General features: G+C 47.2%; 1 protein-coding gene across 1 annotated transcript in view; it reads right to left on the reverse strand.

The window, feature by feature from the left end:
• LOC141121259 (von Willebrand factor A domain-containing protein 5A-like) overlaps window positions 1–22915 on the reverse strand; it is a 197996-nt gene extending 175081 nt beyond the window's left edge. The window contains exon 1 of the mRNA XM_073611071.1: window positions 22702–22915. Coding sequence (XP_073467172.1) covers window positions 22702–22850 — 149 coding nt within the window. The 5' untranslated portion in view covers window positions 22851–22915. The remainder of the gene's footprint in view (window positions 1–22701) is intronic.
• Between the last annotated feature and the right edge of the window lie 2248 nt (window positions 22916–25163).

Consider the following 25163-nt stretch of genomic DNA (forward strand, 5'->3'; position numbering starts at 1 on the left):
GACAACCAATGCCAGCAACCCTGCTGGGATGCCATAGTCCGGTCTGAATAATGTGTCTGGGTTTCAGACAGTCTGAAACAAGGACGCATGATTCCAAACCCGAACTGTCTGGGTGAATCCCGAACAGGTGGCAACCATACATAGATCCCATATTCGCTCCACCTCCTGGTAAGAACGCTGATCAATAAAGCCACAACCTCCGTCTGGTATTTCAAAAATCACCTCATATGCATACAGGGAATAATAGAGGTGTTGCAATAGTGTAATTCCGTTTAAAATAATTTTAATGGCAACATAAACTCATCATGTTACACTCACATTCATTATATTTAAAAACCGCATTAAGATGTGCTTGTGTGTGGGGGTGAAAGGGGCACCTGTATTCTGGTCTGCAGTCCCGGTATACAGTGTTTCCCCTGTCCTAGTTTCTCCACAACACTTCCTGGTTCCTTGTGCATCAGTCAGCCAGACTCCTCCTACTGGTTTCGTCACAGCTCGTGACTTCCTCTGGGAGATAGACAGGGGAAACACCGTACGCCGGTGTTCTGACATATACTGTCCTCCTATCAGATAGTGTCCGCTCCGTACTGCGCAGGCGCAGCGCTTGCGCAGTACGGAGCAGAAGGAGATGCCGAAAGTGTCCAAAGTTGATCAGCTGACCATCAGCTGTACACGGCGCTTCGGCACTTCTTAGCGATGGCTGTGTAAGAGGGCCCCTCGCGGGCTCGCTTCGCTCGCCACGCCTCGGGCACAGCCTCGCTGCGCTCGGCAACTATTTGTTCTCACTCTATGTCCACTTGGATAGTAGGGAATGAACCTGGACATAGGGTGAGAATAAAAGCGCAGGCGCTGTGTACAGCTGATGATCAGCTGTTAAACTTCGGAGACTTTCGGTGTCTCGTTTGTCCTCCGTACTGCGCCTGGGCAGTACAGGGCGGACACTATATGATAGGGGACTGTATTTGACAAGACACCGGGACTGCAGACCGGAATACAGGTGACCTTTTCACCCCCGCACACAAGCACATCTTAATGCGGTTTTTAAATTTAATGAATGTGAGTGTAATGTGATGAGTTTATGTTGCCATTAAAATTATTTTAAAGGGAATTAAACTATTGCAATGCCTCTATTATTCCCTGTATGCATATGAGGTGATCTTTGAAATACCAGACGGAGGTTTTGGCTTTATTGATCAGCGTTCTTACCAGGAGGTGGAGTGAATATGGGATCCAAGCTTACCACCAACCAGCCATTATATGGATGATGACCATCAAGCTGTTACCATTTACCACAGGCTTGCTTTTAACCACTTCAGCCCCGGAAGATTTGGCTGCTGAATGACCGGGCCATTTTTTTTAGATTCGGCACTGCGTCGCTTTAACTGACAATTGCGCGGTCGTGCGGCACTGCACCCAAACAAAACTGACGTCCTTTTGTTTTCCCCCACAAATAGAGCTTTCTTTTTGGTGGTATTTGATCATCTCTGCGGTCTTTATTTTTTGCGCTATAAACAAAAAAAGAGCGACAATTTTGAAAAAGAATCAATTTAAAAACCATGCACTGCGCTTGAGTAACCCAAATATATATATTTTGGGTTACTCAAGTGCAGCGCATGGTTTTTAAATTGATTCTTTTGCACGGCACATGAAACGTGATCAGCACACGCAGCTGGGGGGTAATATATGCAGGGCACAGGACCATTGTGGCTCACAGGATTTCTTTCAGTTTGACAATTTTGAAAAAAAAGCAATATTTTTTACTTTTTGCTATAATAAATATCCCCCAAAAATATATAAAAAACAATTTTTTCCTCAGTTTAGGCCGATGTGTATTCTTCTACATATTTTAGGTAAAAAAAAAAAAAAAAATCGCAAAGCGTATATTGATTGGTTTGTGCAAAATTTATAGCGTCTACAAAATAGGGGATAGTTTTATGACATTTTTATTATTAATTTTTTTTTTTTATTAGTAATGGCGGCGATCTGCGATTTTTATCATGACTGCGACATTATGGCGGACACATCGGACAATTTTGACACTATTTTGGGACCATTGTCATTTATACAGCGATCAGTGCTATAAAAATGCACTGATTACTGTGTAAATTACACTGGTAGGGAAGGGGTTAACCACTAAGGGGCTAGGGAGGGGTTAAGTGTGTCCTAGGGAGTGATTCTAACTGTGGGGGGGTGGGCTACAAGTGACACAACACTGATCACCGCTCCCGATGACAGGAAGCAGTGATCTCTGTTCTGTGACAAGGTAGAACGGGGAAATGCCTTGTTTACATAGGCATATCCCTGTTCTGTCTCCGTGACACGATCGTGGGCACCCGGCGGACATCAAGTCCGCGGGACCTGTGGGTGTGATCACGGAGCACGCAGCGGGGGCGTGCGCACGGCGGCAAATTCAAAGGGACGTACAGGTACGCCCATTTGCGCAGCCGTGCCATTCTGCCGACGTAAATGTACATGCGGCGGTCAGCAAGCTCTTAAAGCCCTTAAGGTGAGGGCACACCTGAAGGGGGAGTGCACTTTGCATGAAGACACCATTTGTTTCACTTATTTCTTTGATATTTTTATGGACCTTTTCTGTTTGTTTGCAAATCAATATTGAGGACTGTGTATACACATATTGAGCACTTGCACTTTATTTATTAATTACTGAGCACTTGCACTGTAATTGAGGTTATATACATATTATTACCGTATTTTTTATTTAGAGTTATAGTAATTTATATGTTTTCTTAGCGTCACACATTGGTTATATATGTGTCTATGGGAATGTTTGACCATTCTTCCAGAAGCACATTTGTGAGGTCAGGCACTGATGTTGGATGAGAAGGCCTGGCTCGCAGTCTCCATTCTAATTCATACCAAAGGTGTTCTATCGGGTTGAGGTCAGAACTCTGTGCAGGCCAGTCAAGTTCCTCCACCCTAAATTTGCTCATCCATGTCTTTATGGACCTTGCTTTGTGCACTGGTGTGCAGTCATGTTGGAACAGGAAGGAGCCATCCCCAAACCGTTCCCACAAAGTTGGGAGCATGAAATTGTCAAAAATGTCTTGGTATGCTAACGCCTTAAGAGTTTCCTTCACTGGAACTAAGGGGCCAAGCCCAACCCCTGAAAAACAACCCCACACCATAATCCCCCCTCTACCAAATGATTTGGGTTAAGGTACAGACCAGTCAAGTTCCTCCACCCCAAACTCACTCATCCATGTCTTTATGGACCTTGCTTTGTACACTGGTCCAAACCATTTGGTGGAGGGGGGATTATGGTGTGGGGTTGTTTTTCGGGGGGTCGGGTTTGGCCTCTTAGTTCCAGTGAAGGGAACTCTTAAGGTGTCAACATACCAACACATTTTGAACAATTTCATGCTCCCAACTTTGTGGGGACAGTTTGTGGATGGCCCCTTCCTGTTCCAACATGACTGTGCACCAGTGCACAAAGCAAGGTCCATAAAGACATGGATGAGCGAGTTTGGGGTAGAGGAACTTGACTGGCCTGCACAGAGTCCTAACCTCAACCTGATAGAACACCTTTGGGATGAATTAGAGTGGAGACTGCGAGCAAGGCCTTCTCATCCAACATCAGTGCCTGACCTTACAAATGGGCTTCTGGAAGAATGGTCAAACATTCCCATAGACACACTCCTAAACCTTGTGGACAGCCTTCCCGGAAGAGTTGAAGCTGTTATAGCTGCAAAGGGTGTGGCTGCACTACTGCTGATCTCCTGAGCTCCAGAGAGGCCTACTGATCCAGGGAGCTTGATTACTCCCTATACCCAGGGTGGATGTATGAATCTGGGGTGGACCCAGGGCAGGATCCCCCGGAAGGCCAGAGTACCAGTCCTACCATACCAGTGTCTGAGGACCTGGGAAATGGCCCAGCTAAAGGCGAAAGCCTGTCAGCATACAGAAAGAAGGTTTGTGCGAGGATTGAGAGAATCGCCAAGGAGGAAGAGGTACTGGCGAAGTTAAAGTTTGACTTCAAACATAAAAAAATTGCAAATGACCGGCTTCACAGTTCCAAGAGAAGACAGATGCAGCCTGAGTTAATGGCTTTGGAGGCTAAAGTGGAAAAGCAGAGTCTGCTGGTGGCCACAGTGAAAGAAACCAGCGGAGCTTTCAAGGAGAAATATGGCAATGATGATCGCTTCCGTACAATGTGCAGAGGGGCCATAGAGTCCAATGGAGGAGAAGAATCACCAGAGTGCAAGAAAGAAAGGTCAGTGCAAAGCAAAAAAGTTTCTGTGGGCTCGGACTGTGTTTCTGGCCAGCACTCTGGAAAATCTTTAGATTCCGAGCCAAGTATCATTATGCCTGCAGAAAGCGGAGAAATCTCTGGCACACAGGCTGCGGGTGATCAGCAGTCAGGTGTTTTGACTGCCAGTATGTCATCGGGCCAAGGAAGTTCTGTGCCCTTGTCACCGCAGCAGGAGGCTATGGAGCAAGATGATCCATCTGAGCCTGTAAAGGGAGCAGGTATGCTAAAGTTAATCACAGAAATGGAATCGCCTTTGCATGGTCGCAAGTTGGCCGTGTCTGGATCATCTGAGGATGAAGAGGATAATGATGTCCCCCTAAAACCTTTGAAACATCGGGCGGCTGAAAAAGCTGTTTTTGTTAATGACTTGCCTATACAACATAATGGAGTTGTAGTTCCTATAGATGGTGCTGTAGAGGGCAGTGGAGAGCAAGCTCATCTCCTGGCTGAGACTACCACCTGTGTACAGAAAGCCAGTGAAGGGTGTGCAGACTCTGCTGTGAAGAGTGCTGATAAGGACATTTCCACTGTTGGTAACCCTTTAGTTACTGGTAATGAAGTAAGAATTACCAAGGGTAATGTAAATGATATTTCTATGCCAGAAGTATCTCTGCTCCATCTGTTGTTTCTACCTTATCTAAAGAAGGGTCTGTAACTAAAAGTGATGTGCGGGATGTTGCAAGGAGTGCGGTTATTTCCTATGCTGCAGCGGTGGCTGCACCTGTCCCAAGGGTGAGTAGGGCCAGTTATTCTGCGGTCACTAAGACTGATGTGAGCGAAGGTCAGGCCAATCTAACACCATCTGGTAGCTCCTTTAAATGCCGCAATGTGGTCCAATTGAGGTGGACTGGAGAAGGCCCCCCACCAAATAGGAGAGATGTGGTAGACCGTATTCTGGGGATGGGTTTTAAAGCAGAGGAGATTTTTGCCCTTATCAGCCCAGTTGGCTCATATGAGTATGATCTCTCCTTTGTCAAGGCGGACGGGTTAGATGTCTTTTGGGAGAGGTATGAGCAGAGGTGGAAGGAGATCGGCAGGTTTGTCGCCCAAAGTAGTCTCTCGCCAGCCATTATACATCACCATTCTAGTATGGAATGAGTCAATTCCTGCTGCGGATCTGGTGGTGTGATTGGGGAGATATGCTGATGTCCAAGCCCCCCCTGAGGAAAGTTGTAGATGATAGGGGGATATGGACAGGAGGATGGACAGTGTTAGTAAAACTGCATGTCATGGGTAATGTTGTTAAGCACATCCCTTTGTCTGCCTTTATAGGTTGTGACAGGATTATTACTTTTTATGCAGGGCAACCAAAGTTGTGTCATCGCTGTGGTGAAAAGAGGCATTTTTCAAGCTCATGTTCTGTGCAGAAATGTTTCCTCTGTCAGGGCTCAGGGCATGTTGCAAAAGACTACAATAGTATTCGTTGTAATCGTTGTAACAAGTTAGGTCACCCCTATAGCCTTTGCCCTGAAGCCTTCCATAATCAGCCAGAGGTGGTGGAAGAACTGCTGAGGATGGAGGAGGAGGAATGTGGGGGCAGCAAGGGGTTGGTGGAGCTGTTTCAGCTAGACCTGAGGGCCCCCCCCCAGGTGTCAGTTTCCCAACCTGAAGGTGTGACCCCTCTTGTATCTGCTCCCCAGTCTGTGCTCCCTACTGTGTCGGTGTCTACTTCTGTTGTGTGTTCTTCCCCAGTGTTTCAGGTGCCCAGTGTTCCAAATGTAAATAGGTCATCCAGATTGGCTGAGGCTGCCAAAAGGGCAGATTCGTGCAGATTTGAGGTGGCAGCTTCATCAGGGTCTTCCCTAAGGCAGCGTAAAACCTCTAGTGGAAGTTCTAAGGTGAAGAAGGGGGAAGTTGCCACTGCTAATAATGTAGATGAGGCTTTTCAGGGTAATGCTTCAGGGGAGGAGGGAGAGTGGACCAAGGTGGAGAGAAGGAGGAATAAGGTAGTCCTGAACTCTGCCTCCTCGGTTTCATCTTTAGAGGTAGATGATCTACCGCTGGGAAACAAGTTTGGGTCCTTTTCTGAGGGGGAGGAGGAGTCTTCTAATTCTGTTTCTCAGATGGAGGAGGATGAGGTAGAGTGTTTCCTAAAGAGGTCAAGGTCTCCAGTAAGGGGGGAGGGAGCTCAGGCTAAGAAACGCCTACCTCAATCATCCTGATGGCAGTTCCCACTGCGATAAAGGTGGCAACGATTAATATTGCCAGCATAAAATCTGTAAGGGCTCCTAATATGGCCTTATTTTTGCTCAGTAAGATGGATGCTGATATTTTATTTTTGCAAGAGACCCGGCTAAATAGCCTTGCCGATGTCCACCTGGCAAAGAGAGAGTGGAGGCGTGGGCCCTCTTTCTGGTCTCTTGCGGCTGAGCCTTACAGCGGAGTTGCAGCACTTTTTACTGGCATGGTAACGTGTCGGCGGGTTATCGAGGTAGAGATTGAAAGGTGTATGGTCCTGACATCTCTGTGAAGGGGCATGATCTGCGTTTAATAAATATTTATGAACCACAAACTAGATGGGAGAGGAAATGCCTCTTTACAAAGATTAAGCCTTTCCTTTTTACATCTCGGCAAGTTGTCTTTGGAGGTGATTTTAACACCATTACTAGACCCAAAGACAAGAAAGGCTCCACTGACAGCCTGAGATATGATAGCGTTTTTTCTTAATACGATAGCCAGGGAAGCAGGTCTGGAAGATGCGCATATTAAGCGTTGCCTAGACAGCACAGGGTACACATTTAAGCGAGGCAGTTGTGAGAGCAGGATAGATAGTTTTTTTTTTTAAAAGGGGACTCTGCCTTTTTTTGTCTCCTGAGTGTCGTATGGTGGAGTTCTCTGATCACCTTTTGCTGTCTGTTATTCTCAATATTTCAGATATGCCACCGAAAGGAAAGGGTATTTGGGGGATGAATTCGGCTCTGCTGGATGACGAGGAGGTAAGACAATCTTTTGAGGATTTTTTTCAGGTTCAGGTAACCATCCATGGATTTCTGCAGCAGTAAGTCGGAGTGGTGGGAGCTTGCCAAAAGCCGGATTAGTGGGTTTTTCAAGGCCATAGGAAAAAGGAAATGGCTTGGTAAGTACATTGCCTACCAGCAGCTGCGGAGAAAACTTGATCACCTTGTCTCGAGTGGTGGAGATTCCGGGGCAATCTCTGAGGTGAAACTTCTCCTTAGGAAGTATCAGTATGACCGGAACGCTTCTTTGGTTCTGGAAAGGGACTACGGGAAATATCACTCGCCCGACCCTTATCAGAACTGCAAACAAAGCGCAGCAGTTAAGACGGTTGTTGGGCTAAGAGATAGTACGGGCTCTTTGACGAAGTCCAGGTCAGGGATCCTGGAGTTCTCTAGGTCTTTTTATGTGGATCTTCTGGTGGAAAAGTACCTTGATCGGGCAAAGATGTTGAGTTTTCTGGATTCTACACCAGGTCTGGGAAATAACATTCCACTGGCAAGTTTGACAGGGGGCAATCACAGCAGAAGAGGTAGTCAAAGCTATAGAGGTCTGGCTATTAAGAAAACCCCTGGGCCAGATGGATTGACGGCTGAATTTTATAAGACTTTCAAATCCAGCTTGGTACCTTATCTTGTGGAGGTATTTAATGGCTGTCTGCGGGAGGGTTTGCTCCCTCTCTCCATGAGACAATCTGCTGTGATTCTGTTGTCAAAAGGCAAGGATCCCTCGATGATTGAGAACTGGCACCCCATTAGCCTTCTCAATGTCGATAGAAAGATTCTAGTGAAGATAATTTTCTGGCTCTTGTCGTCAGTAGGTGTATAAAGTGTAGCGCTGATTGGGATTTTTCAAATTGCAAAAAAAATCAGTGTATCAAACCATTAACCTATGTATTCCAAAGAACATTTGATAAGGAATTCCAATAGGCACCTATTACATATAAGAGATCTGGAGACAAACTAAAAAGTCCAACATAAATAGTGGTGTTCCACACCACGTGAAAAAGTAAACTGAGAAAAAGTGATATAAAATAAATGAGTCCTCCGTATGGAAGTAATGCAAGTGATATAAAATAAATGGGTCCTCCGTATGGAAGCAATGCAGGCTTACCGGAACCGTTGGACTCAGAGAGACGTATGTCACCTGAGTCAATAACGCTTGTGTTGTCACCAGGCAATGAAGTAGGGTTTCACAGTGGAACGTTGTAGAATCCAGACGTTTGTTCTAGGACTCTCGATAAACCTCTTTGGCATGTAACTGCCTGCCACAACTTTATTTTATAAGCGCTTTTTTTTACAGGGAATGTAAGTGTTCTACTTTTTAATAAATTTACTTTTAAAAACGTTATTACACTATGTGGCTACCTTTTTTACCTTATATGGGCCACTACGAGACCGGGTTACATGCCAAAGAGGTTTATCGAGAGTCCTAGAACAAACGTTTGGATTCTACAACGTTCCACTGTGAAACCCTACTTCATTGCCTGGTGACAACACAAGCGTTATTGCCTCAGGTGACATACGTCTCTCTGAGTCCAACGGTTCCGGTAAGCCTGCATTGCTTCCATACGGAGGACCCATTTATTTTATATCACTTGCATTACTTCCATACGGAGGACTCATTTATTTTATATCACTTTTTCTCAGTTTACTTTTTCACGTGGTGTGGAACACCACTATTTATGTTGGACTTTTTAGTTTGTCTCCAGATCTCTTATATGTAATAGGTGCCTATTGGAATTCCTTATCAAATGTTCTTTGGAATACATAGGTTAATGGTTTGATACACTGATTTTTTTTGCAATTTGAAAAATCCTTATCCCAATCAGCGCTACACTTTATACACCTGCATTATTTACAAATTTCCTTGTTTGTTGTGTTAGCTGCTACAGTATCGAGTAAGCGCAGTGTTTTTGGAGATTATTCTTGTCGTCAGTAGCAAACAGATTGCTTTCTCGTCAGCAGCACTGTTCGGTCCAGGGCAGAAGAACTTTATCAGCGGTGTTAGCTGTCCGGGAGGCTCTGGAATGTTGCAGGGCTGAAGGCTGGTGAAAGTATTTGCTGGCACTGGATCAGGCGAAGCCTTTTGATCGTGTCAATCATGAGTACCTCTGGCTTCTCCTTGACAAGTATGGCCTGGAGGGTGGGTTTATTGGATGGCTTAAGACTTTATACAGAAAAGCAGGGAGCTTAATGCTTGTTAACAATTGGGTTGGATGGCCCTTCGGGGTTGGATCGGGGGTGCACCAGGGGTGTCCACTGAGCCCTTTGCTATACGTGTTCGCAATCGACCCCTTCATCAGAAGGCTAGAGAGCAGACTGTTGTGCGGGGTGCCAGTGGACATTACTGGTGAGCCGCCCTTGAGGGTTGTAGCCTATGCTGATGACGTTCCTGTCTTTATCTCTGGGACAGAGGAGGCGCAGCAGGTGGTTTCAGTTATAGAGCAGTATTCCGAGGCATCAGGCTCCAAGGTCAACCGTGCTAAAAGTGACATTTTTTGGATCAGGGAGGGAGTGCACTTCCAGACACCTTCCCGAGGCCTCAGCAGAAAGTCAAAGGGTTTATAGTTGTTTCTTCCAATTATTATGGGGGAACAGGCTGAATCTTGTGAAGTGGAATGTGACTTACCTATCTAGGTGGAAGGGTGGCCTAGGGATGGTCAACCTGGTTATGTTCTTCTCCCTGAAGTTTTTAAACACAATTTTGGTAACAGGCTAGCAGAGAGACCGCCTTGATGGGTGGGTATTTTCCAGATCTGGTTTAGACCTTTTCTGGGCTGTTGGGAGAGTGGCCGGCCAGTGAAAAGCCTAAGGATCAAGCATGGTAAGCTCTCGGCTTATGTTGCCCTCTGCCTGAAAACTCTTAAATGGTGGCATGTGACAGCAGAGGATATCAGGTCCCTTCCTAGGAGACTCCTGGGTGAGAAGATCGTGGGTACTGTCTTTCATGCACCACTGGCCTTAAGGGATTGCCCAGGTCATATTATGAGGGAGGGTTTATGTTTAATAAATTCTGAATGGATTCCCTTGAAATTTAGGGACCAGGCCTGGCTCGCTTTCCATGGTAGGTTCTATGTGAGGGGCAACGTGAAGTGCCGCTCTTTGGGCAATCGTGGTTGTCCAAGAGCGGAGTGTCAAGGTGAAGTGGAAACCATGGACCACTTCTTGCTTCAGTGCCCTTTCAATATAGAAGTCTATAAAAAGGTGGGGAGGGCTATCACAGTGCATGTCAGAGCAAATGAGAATCATGAGGTCAAAGGAACTGCCTGAAGAGCTCGGAGACAGAATTGTGGCAAGGCACAGATCTGGACAAGGTTACAAAAAAATTCTGCTGCACTTAAGGTTCCTAAGAGCACAGTGGCCTCCATAATCCTTAAATGGAAGACGTTTGGAATGACCAGAACCCTTTTTAGAGCTGGCCGTCCGGCCAAACTGAGCTATCGGGGGAGAAGAGCCTTGATGAGAGAGGTAAAGAAGAACCCAAAGATCACTGTGGCTGAGCTCCAGAGATGCAGTCGGGAGATGGGAGAAAGTTGTAGAAAGTCAACCATCACTGCAGCGACAGAAGCATCTCCTCAGTGTAAGACACATAAAAGCCTGCATGGAGTTTGCTAAAAAAACACCTGAAGGACTCCAAGATGGTGAGAAATAAGATTCTCTGGTCTGATGAGACCAAGATAAAACTTTTTGGCCTTAATTCTAAGCGGTATGTCTGAAATGACATCAACGCATTTAGTGTATGACATTTAAGTCATTGGTTTTATGTCTATTTAGGGCTTGATTCTGCCCATGGGGATAAACGATGATGGAGTGGTGGTACATTATAGCCTACAAAATCCCACATTGACAGGTTTGGTGTGAACTTTCCATGAGGACAGTAATCTCAGCAATCCCACAGACAACACACCTCCACGTTCGCTATGGGTCATTTACTACGTGAGCCTGGAGATAAAAATGGACATTCCTCTACTCCCCCCAACACTTTCTGACCACAGCGGTGTCACCCATGATGTCAACAGCATACCCTGCTGCCCCCAGCATTGCTCAAATATCTTTCCCCAATCATCTATTGTCTCTAGCTACACAAGTTTAACAGGCTGTACTCATTTCACGTTTTGTATCTGTGAATTTCATATCTATTTTATTCTGATGCTTATAAAGGTGTCTTAAAGAGACTCTTTCTGGTCTCTACACAAATAAAAATGCCATTTTCTTGTAAAAGAAAAGGAAGTTTATACATCTTTCTGGCGACCCACATCTTTTACCTTCTAGCCCTGCAGCCTCTGTCAGCCTTTTTGGTTTTTGACACTTCTGAGAGTGTGGGAAGCCTGTCTCCCCCACTGCATGCTAGTACCTTCCTCTTACCCCCTACGTCACTAGAAGACTCAGCAGTGTTGTAGAAATACATCTCTAGGGAAAGCCTGTGTGAATGGGGTGACAGCACACAAAAACAATTGTATGACAGGGGTGTTGTCACCCTATAACCCAAGTGCCTGAACAAGGACACTAATGGCAGGATCACCAGGAACCTGACAGGAGATCCCTAGAGGGGACAAACAGCAACAAACGTATGACAGATGTGCTAACCATTTTGTTGCATCAACCAAAGCAAAATACAATGTTTTTAGTGGCTTAAGTTCAGGTTTTAAGTTTGAATCTGTGCATAAATAGTCAAACAAGTGTAAGGCTGACCTGCAGCCTGTTTTTGTAGGCAGAGTCAGGCTGCATAAAGCCTGCCCTCCTTTGCCTCCTTCCCTTGTGGTCGTAGGCTCTCGTCGTAGGCGCGTCATTTCCAGGCGACTCTGAGGTCACTTCCGGGTTTCGGGTCGACAAGGAGGTCGTGCGTTGCCTTGCTTCTCCTGGTTCTCGGCTTCTTCATTTGGCAGCGTTTGTCCGGAGGTTCTGGCACGCCACGGGCGCAGGTAAGGGGAGTCACGGCTTCGCTACTTTATCACCTCGCTCAGGGTTCAATATGACATGTGTGGTGTGCGTGGGGGGGGGGGGGGGGGGGCGGTGTGTGTTGAAGGGTCATATGGGGTGATTTGTTCTGTCAGGGTGACATCAGATCCTTATGCCCCGCACACACGATCAGAAAATCGTACGGAAAATATCGCTTTCGGAGCGATCGTACGATAATCGGATCGTTAGTACAGAGCTTTCGAGAGCCGATCAGGACAGTTTATCCGATTCTATCAGACATGCAGGAAATTTTTTTTCGTACGATGCCAGATCGTACGATTTTCGTTTTAATCAGTACAGCTATCGTTTCGAAAATGCAATACAAATGCATTACAACATATGACATCACTTCCGAATTTTATTTCTGTCGTGCAGGAATTTTCGTGACTTTAGAAAACTCATCAGATTCGATCTGAGATCAGCATGCAATAAAAAACGGACGATCATTCGTCCGATAATCTCATCGTGTGTATGGGGAATTACTGAGGGCTCTGGAGCAGGCTGGAAGGGGGCTCTGGTGGATTAAGGGGCAGCTCAACAGGGACTCCCGCCCTGGGCTCTGTGGCATCGTACCATTCTCGCCAGCCGCAATTCTCTGGTATCCTGGGCATGTCGCGTCAAGTATTTCTGGTTTAAAGAAAGGAAAAATTAATTTTTTAAAGAACCCTCATGTTCCTGTTTGTTTCCTTTTATAGTGGTTTTCTACATTGCAGCAGGGTTCTCAGGATTCTGTTTGGTGGTTCCCAGGCAGTTCAGGTATGTATTTCAGGTTTTAGTCTAGGTTTGACACTTTTCTCATGCATTAGGGACGACCACATCCTTCTACTGCTGGTTACCCATTACGTCTATGGGTTTTCTACAGATTGAGGTTTTGTTTTTAATTGGCTTGTTTCAATGACAAGTCTCCTCTTCTGTTCTCACGCAGCCTATCGTTTCTCATGCAATTCACGTTTTCTCCATACAATTTATGTTTCTCATGCAATTTATGTTTTTCTCGTGCAATTTACGTTTTTCTCATGCAATTTACGCATTTCTCGTGCGTTTTGCGTTTTCTCGTGCAATTTACGTTTTCTCATGCGATTCAAGTTTCCCATGCGATTTGTGTTTCTCATGCGATTTACGTTTTCTCATGCGATGTACACTTCTGATGCGATTTTTGTTTCTCATACGATTTTTTTCTCGGGTGAATCATGTTCTCAGGCAATTTTAAATTTTTTCAGGCAATTTACATTTTCATGTAGGTTGTATTGTTGCAACCACGTTCTCATGCTGCCCACGTTTCTCATGCTACTCACGTTTTGAATTTACTCACGCTTTCATATAAGATTTCGTTCCTCATGCAGCTTGCGTTTCTCTGACAGCTCACGTTTCTCACACAAGTCATGTACTTCTCCCGGTGTTGCTGGGAACCGTTTGTTTTTTCTGGTTTGACTTTCACTGTTTTATGGTTACATGGGTTTTGTGTCACATCTTCACGGTTAGTTTGGCATCTCCACTGCAATTACCTGTCAGGTTTTCAGGTTCACGCGGATTGAGTTGATCGTTTCTAATTGGCTTGTGCAGTGGCAAGTCTCCTCATCTGTATTACATACGTACACCTCAATTTTCCTCTTTTGTGTTACATGTTACCATTTCCATTGCTGGCCTGACACGTTTTCAGGCTTCAAGGCCTGAGTTTACGTTTTCAATTTGCCTGTTACGCCGCAGGTTGCTCGGCCTGGTAGTTTCACAAACTGGCATCTTCTGTCCCGTTTCTTATGTTGTTTTTAGGGGGGGTGGCCGTTGTTCACAGGCAAGTCATGGGGTCGGTTGTTATAGTTCTTTGTTATGTCAAGTTTATTCTTCGGTTTTGCAGGTCATGTCGCAAGCAGTGGATATTGGGGATTTCGCTTCCATCTCGCCTTCTTCGGCAAGGGGGTCGGAGCACGGTAGCTCACCCTCTCTCAGAACCTGGACTGTTCCAAGACTGATAGCAGAACATCAGCGCAGGGGGATTTCATACCCAGCGTTTGCCTGGAAAGCCCAGCTTTTTAGGTTACTGTTCCCTTGTACGTCCGATACAAGTGCGGAGCAAGTTACCCTACAGACTGTGGCTTCTTTCCTGGATTAAATCCACACTACCCTAAGTTCCCTGGCTACGTCCTGCCAGGGTTGTGTAATAGGGTGGAGGTTTTGGAGAGTCAGCCGAGTTCAGCTCCTGGAGCAGCTGCCGGCCCTGTGACATTAGCAGATTCCGGGACCCCCTCGGTACCTGGGCCTGTACCGGTAGGCCCAGGTAATATCTTGTGTGCTCCCCCTGTTACCCCTGCACATTTTATCCCGGGTAATATTAAGAAGGACATCCTGGAGGGGAAGGATGTTAACCTGGCATCCCTGTTAATTGCTGCCCATGAGGTTGCGGACAACAGGTCCTACGCTTGCGGGGATGTTTCAGTGGTGGTGAAGACCGGGGATCACAGGCTTAGTCGCAAGTTGTCCATCCTTGAGTTTGTCCTGGCCTTTAGTCTCTACAGAGACATTATTTGCTCTGTGAGTCCACTTAGGAGGGAAGAATTGGACCTGTACCTATATACGGTGGTCGAGTTAGGCCACAAGTATGGGGGGTCCAACTTTTTCCGCTAAAGCTGCGGCCCATTTTGCTCAATTTCAAGTGGTGATGGTTTGGAGCAACATAGATACTGAATTATTTTGCCGGCATTTCGCCGGGCTCAGGTCTCCGGTGTGTGCGACTTGTCAGTCGTCTAAGCACACGGCATACTGGTGCCCCAATTCAGAGGTTCCTGCACCTAGTATGTCCAGGGGGTCAGGTGTTGCACTCCCTTCCTCAGGCCATCCGGCACCCTTGAATAAGTTAGGCCATCCTATTCATTTTCTGGGAAAATCCCAGGTTTGCAACAACTACAACCTTGGGGTATGCAATTACAGTCAATGCTGGTTGCTGCATATCTGTACCGGGTGTTTCAGGGCTCACCCCAAGGCAGAATAAAACTTCATGACTAAGCCGTATCATTGTGCCTTTTTTGCAGGAGTGTTTAGCCGCCCACCCGTCACCTTCTTTGAGCGTTTTTTTTGGATAAGGGTTTCACTGAGGGGTTCCACACAGGGTTTGTCTCCTTACCATCTGATAGTTTTGAGTGTCAGAACCTTAGGTCATCTTCCATAGATACGGAAGCGGTAGATTTGTTACTGCAGTCAGAACTTGAAAAGGGGCCACTCAAGTCACCACCTTTCCGGGTATGGAGGGTCAACCCCCTGGGGCTTGTTAGAGGGAAATTTTCCAATAAACCACGATTAATCTATGATTTGTCTGCCCCTCATTGTTCACATATTGCTTGCCTCAATTCTTTGATCCCTCCGGAAGAATTTTCTCTTAAATATGCTTCGGTGGATCAGGCGATTCAGTCCATCATTGGAGTGGGTGTAGGTAAGATATTGCGGTTGCTTTTAAGCTTCTGCCTATTCTACCATCTCTCTGGCAGTGGTATGGTATCAAATGGAAAGGTGTTTACTATTTCGCCACCAAGCTTACGTTTGGGTCCAAAAGTAGCCCTTAGTTGTTCAACTCTTTTGCTCAGACTCTTAGCTGGATCCTCACGTACAGGGAGAATTGTCACAAGGTGATTCATTATTTGAATGATTTTCTCCTCATTGAAGGTTGTGATCAAGTCCCCTCTGACCTTCTGAAACTTACTTCAGTTTTTTCTGCACTCAACATCCCGCTTGCAGTTAAAAAGATGGAGGGACCAGTTACCAGACTTACGTTCCTGGGTATCACGCTGGATACGCAATCCATGCAGGCCAGTCTTCCCACAGACAAGCTCGTGAGAATCAGAGATCGCATTCATGCGTTTACAGTCTCCCGAGTCTGTACCAGGGTTGAATTACAATCACTTCTCGGCATGTTAAATTTTGCCATGAGGATTATTCCCCAGGGGAGAGCTTTTATTTCTAGATTATTATCATTATTGCCTTCAGCCCCCGACTCTGATTCTCGGGTGTTCCTGGACCCTTCCATGCTCTCTGACCTTCAGATGTGGGATGAGTTCCTTCAGCATTGGAATGGGGTCGCTATGTCTATCCTGGCTGAGTCTAATTCCTCCCCCAAATTTCTACAGACTCAGCAGCCACCAAAGGCTATGCAGCCATTTTTGGCTCACACTGGCTGGCAGGATCTTGGTCAGATGAGGTTTTGGCAATTCCTCAGTTTACTGTTAGTTTTGTTCGAAGTCTATCCCATAGTGGCAGCGGCTCAGGTGTGGGGGCATCTATGGGCAGGACAGACTGTGGTGTTTTCTACTGATAATCAAGCGATCTCCGAGATTATCAATAGTGGCAGATCCAGATCCTTGCTGATCATGAGATTTGTCGCAGGCTCGTTTGGTTATCCCTCCATTTCAACTTTCATATCCATTGTAGGTTCATCAATGGCATAGATAATATAGCAGCCGATGCTTTGTCCCGGTTTAACTTCCCATTATTTTTCCAGCAGGTCCCGGACGCAGACGCCTGTGCCACGCCTTCTCCACAGTTCCAGCAATTGGTGATGGATTAGACTCTCATTGGGTTGACGCAGCAAATTTGATCAATAAATCTTTATCTTTGAATACCAGGAAGGCGTATGCCACAGCTTGGAGGGTCTTCCAGGCCTTCCAGGCAAGATTTCCTAGCCTTGACAGTTATAACATCCAGCACCTACTTGCTTTTACCGCTTTTTGCCACTCTCAACTCAAACTGGCCCATAGTACCATCAGGACGTATCTGGCTGGCATTCAACATTTCATGTTTTTAGAAGACCCCAATAGGCCTTCTATTTTTTCTGCTCACCCAATCAGGGCCATTCTCAAAGGAATCCAGAAGTGTAGCCCTCCTGCCATGCTCAGTAGACTTCCCATAACTGGTCACATTTTTCGGGACATGTCCGATATTCTCACAAGATCTCCTTTTGGGTGGTTACCCAGCTTGGTGCTTAAGGCAGAGATTTATCTGGCCTTTTACGGTTTTCTGAGGCCAGGGGAATTTACAATGTAGTTGCCAACATTGTAAAAATATTTTTAGGGACACTTTTTTGGCTGTAGGTGGAGTCGCATTATAATTAGGGGGCGGGGCATGCATTTGTGGGTGTGACATAGCTGAAATAAAAGATGAGGCGCGCCACCAAATGGGCGTGGTTTACGTGTGAAAGTGGGCGTGGCTTAAATGGGCGTGGCTCACATGGGGTGTGGTTAGAGTCTGAGATGAATGAGGGATGGAGAGGAAAAGAGGGAACAGGGGGGACAGGGAGGGTGGGACAGGGATGGACGGACAGCAGCCCCAGATCCTACACCACAATAGAAATGTGTATTCCAGAGTTTACAATCAGCAGATAAAGATACTCCAAACACCTAGTGTTGGTGCTTTAATCATCCCGGCACCATGATTGTTATGGTGTCAGGATGATTGAAGCGCATTATTTCTATTATTACATTGTAATATAAAATGAAATCATTCAACTCACCATAATGCAGAATCAGTGGGAGCCCTGAGTGTGTCACCTGCCACGTTGCCTTCCACCAGATGCCATCAGGTGTCCCCAGCAGAGCCTTCCTCACATCTGTGTCCCCATCAGTCCTCCTTACATCTGTGTCCCCATCAGCAGAGTCCTCTTTACATCTGTGTCCCCATCAGTCCTCCTTACATCTGGTGCCCCCCTTGTGACATCCAGACTATACGCCCCCCCCGTGACATCCAGACTATACAGCCCCCCCCCGTGACATCCAGACTATACGCCCCCCCATGACATCCAAACTATATGCCCCCCTGTGACATCCACACTGTACAGCCCCCCCGTGACATCCAGACTATACGCCCGCCCCCTGTGACATCCAGACTATACAGCCCCCCCTGTGACATCCAGACAATATGGCCCCCCCCGTGACATCCAGACTATACGGCCCCCCCCGTGACATCCAGACTATACGGCCCCCCTGTGACATCCAGACAATATGCCCCCCCTGTGACATCCAGACTATACAGCCCCCCCGTGACACCCAGACTATACGGCCCCCACTGTGACATCCAGACTATACCCCCCATGACATCCAGACTGGCCCTCCCGTGACATCCAGACTGGCCCCCCCGTGACATCCAGACTGGCCCCCCGTGACATTCAGACTGGCCCCCCCTGTGACATCCAGACTATACAGCCCCCCCTGTGACATCCAGACTGCACTCCCCGTGTGACATCCAGACTATAGAGCCCCCCCGTGACATCCAGACCGCCCCCCCATGACATCCAGACTGGCCCCCCCGTGACATCCAGACTGGCCCCCCCGTGACATCCAGACTGGCCCCCCCGTGACATCCAGACTGGCCCCCCCGTGACATCCAGACTGGCCCCCCCGTGACATCCAGACTGGCCCCCCCGTGACATCCAGACTGGCCCCCCCGTGACATCCAGACTGGCCCCCCCGTGACATCCAGACTGGCCCCCCCGTGACATCCAGACTGGCCCCCCCGTGACATCCAGACTGGCCCCCCCGTGACATCCAGACTGGCCCCCCCGTGACATCCAGACTGGCCCCCCCGTGACATCCAGACTGGCCCCCCCGTGACATCCAGACTGGCCCCCCCGTGACATCCAGACTGGCCCCCCCGTGACATCCAGACTGGCCCCCCCGTGACATCCAGACTGGCCCCCCCGTGACATCCAGACTGGCCCCCCCGTGACATCCAGACTGGCCCCCCCGTGACATCCAGACTGGCCCCCCCGTGACATCCAGACCGGCCCCCCCGGGACATCCAGACCGCCCCCCCGGGACATCCAGGCTATACGGCCCCAAAGTTGGTCAAGCGGAGCCGCATGGTTACAGTAGAGATTGAGCTGCAGCGCCGATCATCCCCCGCCCCTTTCCATAACAGGTCACAGAGACTGGCAGCGGGGTGGAGCAGGCCGGGGGTGGGCGGCGCCACAGCTCAATCTCTATTGTAGCCATCTAGCCAGCCTACTTCTACGGTCTCCTTGAAAATGGCGGCCGGCAGAGACATCGTCTCCGACGGCCGCGGACCTCTAGCTGGCGAGAAAATCGGGAAAAAACGTATTTCTCGGGACATCTCCTGGGAAACAATTAAATCGGGAAAAGGGTTTTAATCCCGGGAATGTCCCGGGAAATTCGGGACAGTTGGCAAGTATGAGTATCAGCAATGAATGATAAAAGGTCCAGGTGATATAAATAATCCAGAGCCCAAAAGCAGACTATCATATAGGCAAGAATCCCTTGGGTGAAAAAACTTTTGGAACATCAAATCTTCACGTGAATGAGCCCCACCACCAGCACACAGATTGCTCGCTCACCTCAGTAGTCGGACCCCTGAACTAACAGGAAGGTCAATCGCACAGGTTCCCTATATCAAGGGATATCAAGGGATGACAGATGCAGACAGGTCCGGGCTGTTCCAACATTCACAAATATGACCGGGTGCATATAAAAGATAAAATGATCTAATGCCGCGTACAGGAGATGTTTGATGTGAGCTTATTGTCGGAAAGTCTGACTGTGTGTATGCTCCATCGAACATTTGCTGTTGTACTTTCCGCCAACAAATTTTGATAGCAGGTTCTCAAATTTTCCGCCAACAAAACTTTGAAGATCCACGTCTTGATTCAGGCATGTAAATCATGTATACAGCAGCACGTGACTCCTCCTCCCGTACACGTTATGTCCTGCGGGACTGCGTCAGCAGGGAACAGGGTACCTGTGCGATTGACCTTCCTGTTAGTTCAGGGGTCCAGCTACTGAGGTGAACAAGCAATCTGTGTGCTGGTGGTGGGCTCATTCACCCGAAGATTTGGTGTCCCAGAAGTTCTTTCACCCAAGGAATTTTTGCCTATATGATAGTCTGCTTTTGGGCTCTGGATTATTTATATTACCTGGACTTTTTATCATTCATTGCCGATACCGCGCTGCACTGTTTTTATGACAATAATGCTTATCAGCAATGCACTTTTTCAACAATGATATAACATGAGCTTATAGACCATACAATGCCTGAGTCGCACTTCCCTTGGAGGAGGTATATGATTACTGGGTCAGTTTCAGTTCCAGGAATCTGTCTAAAGAGACACCCTAAAAGGGAAAACTTTCTCCTTCATCATGTACCTCTCCCTATTACTGCTCCTACTCTCTCTCCCTATCCAGTGGAACTCTGTCCCTAATATGCTCCCACAAATTGACACGGACATGCTATTTAAGCACTTCTGCATCAAGACGGCTGCTCAAACCACCCAAAATGTTGGCATGCAGTAAGAGATGTTTTCTTCCCCAAGATGGTCACCTGGAGCTCAATAGCAGGGGACAATTTAGTCCTCAATGGTCTCCTGCCAGTTTGAAGAAATGTCAAAATGCCACCTTCAGATCAGCAGATGTACTGCAGCCCAATACCTGCTTTGGTGCTGCCTACAAGTGCAGTTCTGCCTTGAACCTCAAGTCTGAGAACCTGTCAAGGAGCCATCCTAAAGATTCAGTATCCAGCCACTATATCCTAGTGAAAATGGGGACCAGAAAGCCAGAGATGCTAGCAAGGAGACCAGAGACTTGGTGGAAAAAGTGCAGGTATCCTGTGCTCCCTTCATCCCCCTTCCCTGCTCTTCATGCACACTATACAAGAAAACTTTCAAAACCCAAAGCAATGTGACTGGTGTCCATCATTCTAACCAACCTAAAGGCAAGAACTTCACCCTGAGAGGAACGGGCCTGGGACATTTATCACCAAGTAAGTGTGCCTGGGACAATCATAATGTAGCTTTTCAGTTAAAGAGCTATATACCCTTTGAAATGTGACTGCTTGATAATAGTTCTACACTTAAAAAAATGATTTTGCTTGATGTACACTTTAAGGTTACATATATATAGTTACATAGTAACATAGTAGGTGAGGTTGAAAAAAGACACAAGTCCATCAAGTCCAACCTATGTGTGTGATTATATGTCAGTATTACATTGTATATCCCTGTATGTTGTGGTCGTCCAGGTGCTTATCTAATAATAAGGTAGACTTGTCACTGTGTAGGCTACAAAGCTAACCTCTCACAGAGACACCAGAAACAAGAAACTAGGTCATTTACAAGGAAGCAGAAAACCACAATAAGAAACAATTTCATAAAAAATAGATTACAGGTCCATTAAGTAATGGATATGTCTGCATTGTCCATGGAGAGTAAGGATATTGTTTAGTGTCACTTTAAGGTCCACCTCAACAATGCAATGCAGAGCACCTCTTAGAGGTGGTGTAGGTTATGGAAACCCTCTATATCGTTTAGTTTTGGGTGGAGCGGTGAGGGGGTTAGAACTTCTGTCAGGTTTTAATTGATGTCTGTTTTCCTGCCGACTAGATTTGTCTTTGTCTTTGTTTGTCCAGGTCACCATTGTCTCCGAGGCAAAAAGTGATAGGAAATCCAAAATGTTATAGTTCTCAACAGACCAAGAGTTGAGAGTAAATCTTTCAATGGGGTCATCTGCTCTGATGAAAACTGTCCTACACTTCTTAGCACTTTTCTCTCACTTCCTGCTGTGTCTTCAGGACAGGAAGTGAAAAGAAATCTTCCCAGCAGGAAACACACGCAGCAAAAAATAAAGTGAAAGGGGTTTAACCCTTTTCCTACTCTATCCAAACAAAATAACATAAAAAGTATTGGCAATACATACACTATGATAGGTTTGTGAGGTCCTCATGTGAGATGTTAATTTTTTTCTCTGCCCCTCCTCTCTCTTATTTTCACTCTCTTCTTTTTCTCTCTCTTTCTCTCTCTCTCTCTCTCTTTCTTCTTTTCTCTCCCCTCCTCTCTCTCTCTTCCTCTCTCTCTTTCTCATTTTCTCTCTCTTCCTCCTTTTCTCTCTTTTCCTCCGTTTCTCTCTTTCTCCTTTTCTCTCTGTTCCTCAATCTCCTTTTCTCTCTCTTCCTCTCCCTCTCTTTCTCATTTTCTCTCTCTTCCTCTCTCCCTCTTTCTCCTTTTCTTTCTCGCCCTCTCTCTCTTTTTCTTCTTTTCTCTCTTCCTCTTTCTCCTTTTCTCTCACTTCCTTGATCTCCTTTTCTCTCTCTCCCTTTTTTTCCTTTTCTTTCTCGTCCTCTCTCTCTCTCTCGTTCTCTCTCTCTCTTTTTCTTCTCCCCCCTCTCTCTCTCTCTCTCTCTCTCTCTCTCTCTCTCTCTCTCTTTCTCTCTCTCTCTCGCTTTCTCCTTTTCTCTCTTTTCCTCTCTCTTCCTCTCCCTCAATCTCCTTTTCTCTCTCTCCCTCTCTCTCCTCTCTCTCTTTCTCCTTTTCTCTCTCTCTCTCTCTCCTTTTCTTTCTCTTCCTCTTTTTCCTTCTCTCTCTCTCTCTCTCCTTTTCTCTCTCTCTCTCTCTCTCTCTCTCTCTCTCTCTCTCTCTCTCTCTCTCTCTCTCTCTCTCCCCCCCCCCCCCCCCCAGTATCTCTCTATTTGCAATAAATATGCAGCACCTGTCTATATGCAGTGTATAGGACACATGTATGATGTATATGGTACCTCTGTACAGTATGATGTTTCCTCTTCTGTTCTCTGTGTCGCTCTTCCTGGTGTGCTGGGAGTGTGATGATCTCTGTATAATCACTGTGGGGAGTGTCCTGCAGGGGGGAGAGGAGGGAACATAGAGGGGGGCGTAGTACAAGATCCATGATTCTGATTACTGTACAGTTTACCAGCAGTGTGTGGCATGGTGCCTAGGGTGACCATATTTCCAAACTGCCATTCAGGGACAGTTTTGCCAAGGACCGGGGGTGGGGGGGTAGGTGCTGAATGTAGTTTTGGGGTTGGCGGGATTTCGGCGGTGAGTGATTTGTCGGGTGAATGGCAGGTTTTGCACTTATATCATCCTAATACCCTGCTTATATCATCACTTTTACCATCCCAACACCATGCTTGAAATGTATTTCTATTATTACATTGTAATAATAGACCCCCCTCCCTTAGTACAGACCCCCTTCCCTCAGTATAGACCACCTCCCTCAGTAGGGACCCCCTCTACTAACTATAGACCCCCTCCCTCAGTCCGGCCCCCTCTCCACTAATTATAAGCCCCCTCCGTCAGTACGGACCCCCATTAACTATAGACCCCCCTGCCTCAGTACAGACCCCCCTCTCCACTAAGTATAGGCCCCTCCCTCAGTACAGATCCCCCCCCACTAACTATAGACCTCCTCCCTCAGTACGGACCCCCCTCCACTAACTATAGACCTCCTCCCTCAGTATGGACCCCCTCCACTAACTATAGACCCCTCCCTCAGTACGGACCCCCCTCTCCACTAAGTATAGGCCCTCTCCCTCAGTACGGATCCCCCTCTCCACTAAGTATAGGCCCCCTCCCTCAGTACGGACCCCCCTCTCCACTAAGTATAGGCCCCGTTTCTCAGTACGGACCCCCCACTAACTATAGACCCCCTCTCCACTAACTATAGGCCCCCTCTTTCAGTACTCACACCCCCTACTAACTATAGGCCCCCTCCCTCAGTATAGACCCCCCCACTAACTATAGGCCCCCTCCCTCAGTATTGACCCCCCCACTATGGGCCCCTCCCTCTCTCAGTACGGACCCCCCTCTCCGCTAAGTATATACCCCCTCAGTAAAGACCCCCCTCCATCAAGTATAGATTCCCCTCCCTCAGTACAGACTTCCCCCCTCAGTATAGACCCCCCACTAAATACAGACCCCTTCTCCATCAGTATAGACCCCCCTGACTAAGTATAGACCCCCTCCCTCATTATAGACCCCCCACTAAGTACAGAACCCCCCACTAAGTACAGACCCCCCCACAGTACAGACCCCCCACTAAGTAGAGAACCCCCCACAGTACAGACCCCCCCTTCCACTTGTGCTAGTGGAGAGGTGGGTGTCAGAAACATGCTGGGGGGGCACTTTTTACCCTTTTCCTGATCACTGTCCATGTCCCTCCTCTGTCCATCTACAAACACATATAATATGAGCTTAGAACAGACCTCAGGTCAGCGCCAGGAATGTACAGTGGTGTCCCTCTTCCCTCTCTGTGTATTTGTAAATAGCCGAGGAGGGGGAGGCGGCTTCGGTCTGTTCTGCGGTACGAGGCAGGGAGACATCCAGCAGAGCTGCGGAGATGGTAACCATGCCAGTGGATTCGTGTATTTGGGGCTGCACCCACTAAAAGCCTCGTCCAGCATGGTGGAGTGCGTTAGGCGTGGAGGAGGAGAAAGTTAACTTCCCCTCCGCTTTGCATGCTGGGCAGGCTGTGAGGACACTGGTTGCTAGCCACCAGGCGGCTATAGCAACCAGTGACCAAAGTCTCAGGTGGAGCTGGAGGCAGAGCGAGCACCAGCGCTATAGCGGGGTTTGCTCGCTCTGTCAATTCCATTCCGGAACACTGTATTGTCCCGGAATGAAGGTGCCCGGGACGCGGGACAGAGCTGCCAATTGCGGGAATGTCTAGGGTAATCCGGGACACGTGGGCACCCTACCATAGACACACTCCTAAACCTTGTGGACAGGCTTCCCAGAAGAGTTGAAGCTGTTATAGCTGCAAAGGGTGGGCCAACTCAATATTCAACCCTATGGACTAAGACTGGGATGCCATTAAAGTTCATGTGTGTGTAAAGGCAGGCGTCCCAATACTTTTGGTGATATAGTGTATATGTTTAGAGTATTAATTATTTCTATCACAGCTCTGGATTTGATGACAAATGTGGGCATACATTTATTTGGAAATATTGATGACTCCGCTCAAGAGGAGATTTGCTGTCATCTGCTCAAACAGCATTCATAATTGTGGTTCCAGTGCGGCCTTGCCATCCTTATTCTCAGCAGGTCATTTATTGGAGGACAGTATGGTCCAATGGTAGCCCTGCATATAAAGTGGATATCAGTAATGTCAAAAATCAGGTATATAAAAAATCCGCCCACTCATACACCCAAAAACGCTGCGCTGATGGAGACTAAAGCCTAACTCTAAGCTGCTGCTTAA

Source organism: Aquarana catesbeiana, linkage group LG01 (assembly GCF_042186555.1).
Source record: "Aquarana catesbeiana isolate 2022-GZ linkage group LG01, ASM4218655v1, whole genome shotgun sequence".
In the NCBI taxonomy this organism is placed as follows: domain Eukaryota; kingdom Metazoa; phylum Chordata; class Amphibia; order Anura; family Ranidae; genus Aquarana; species Aquarana catesbeiana.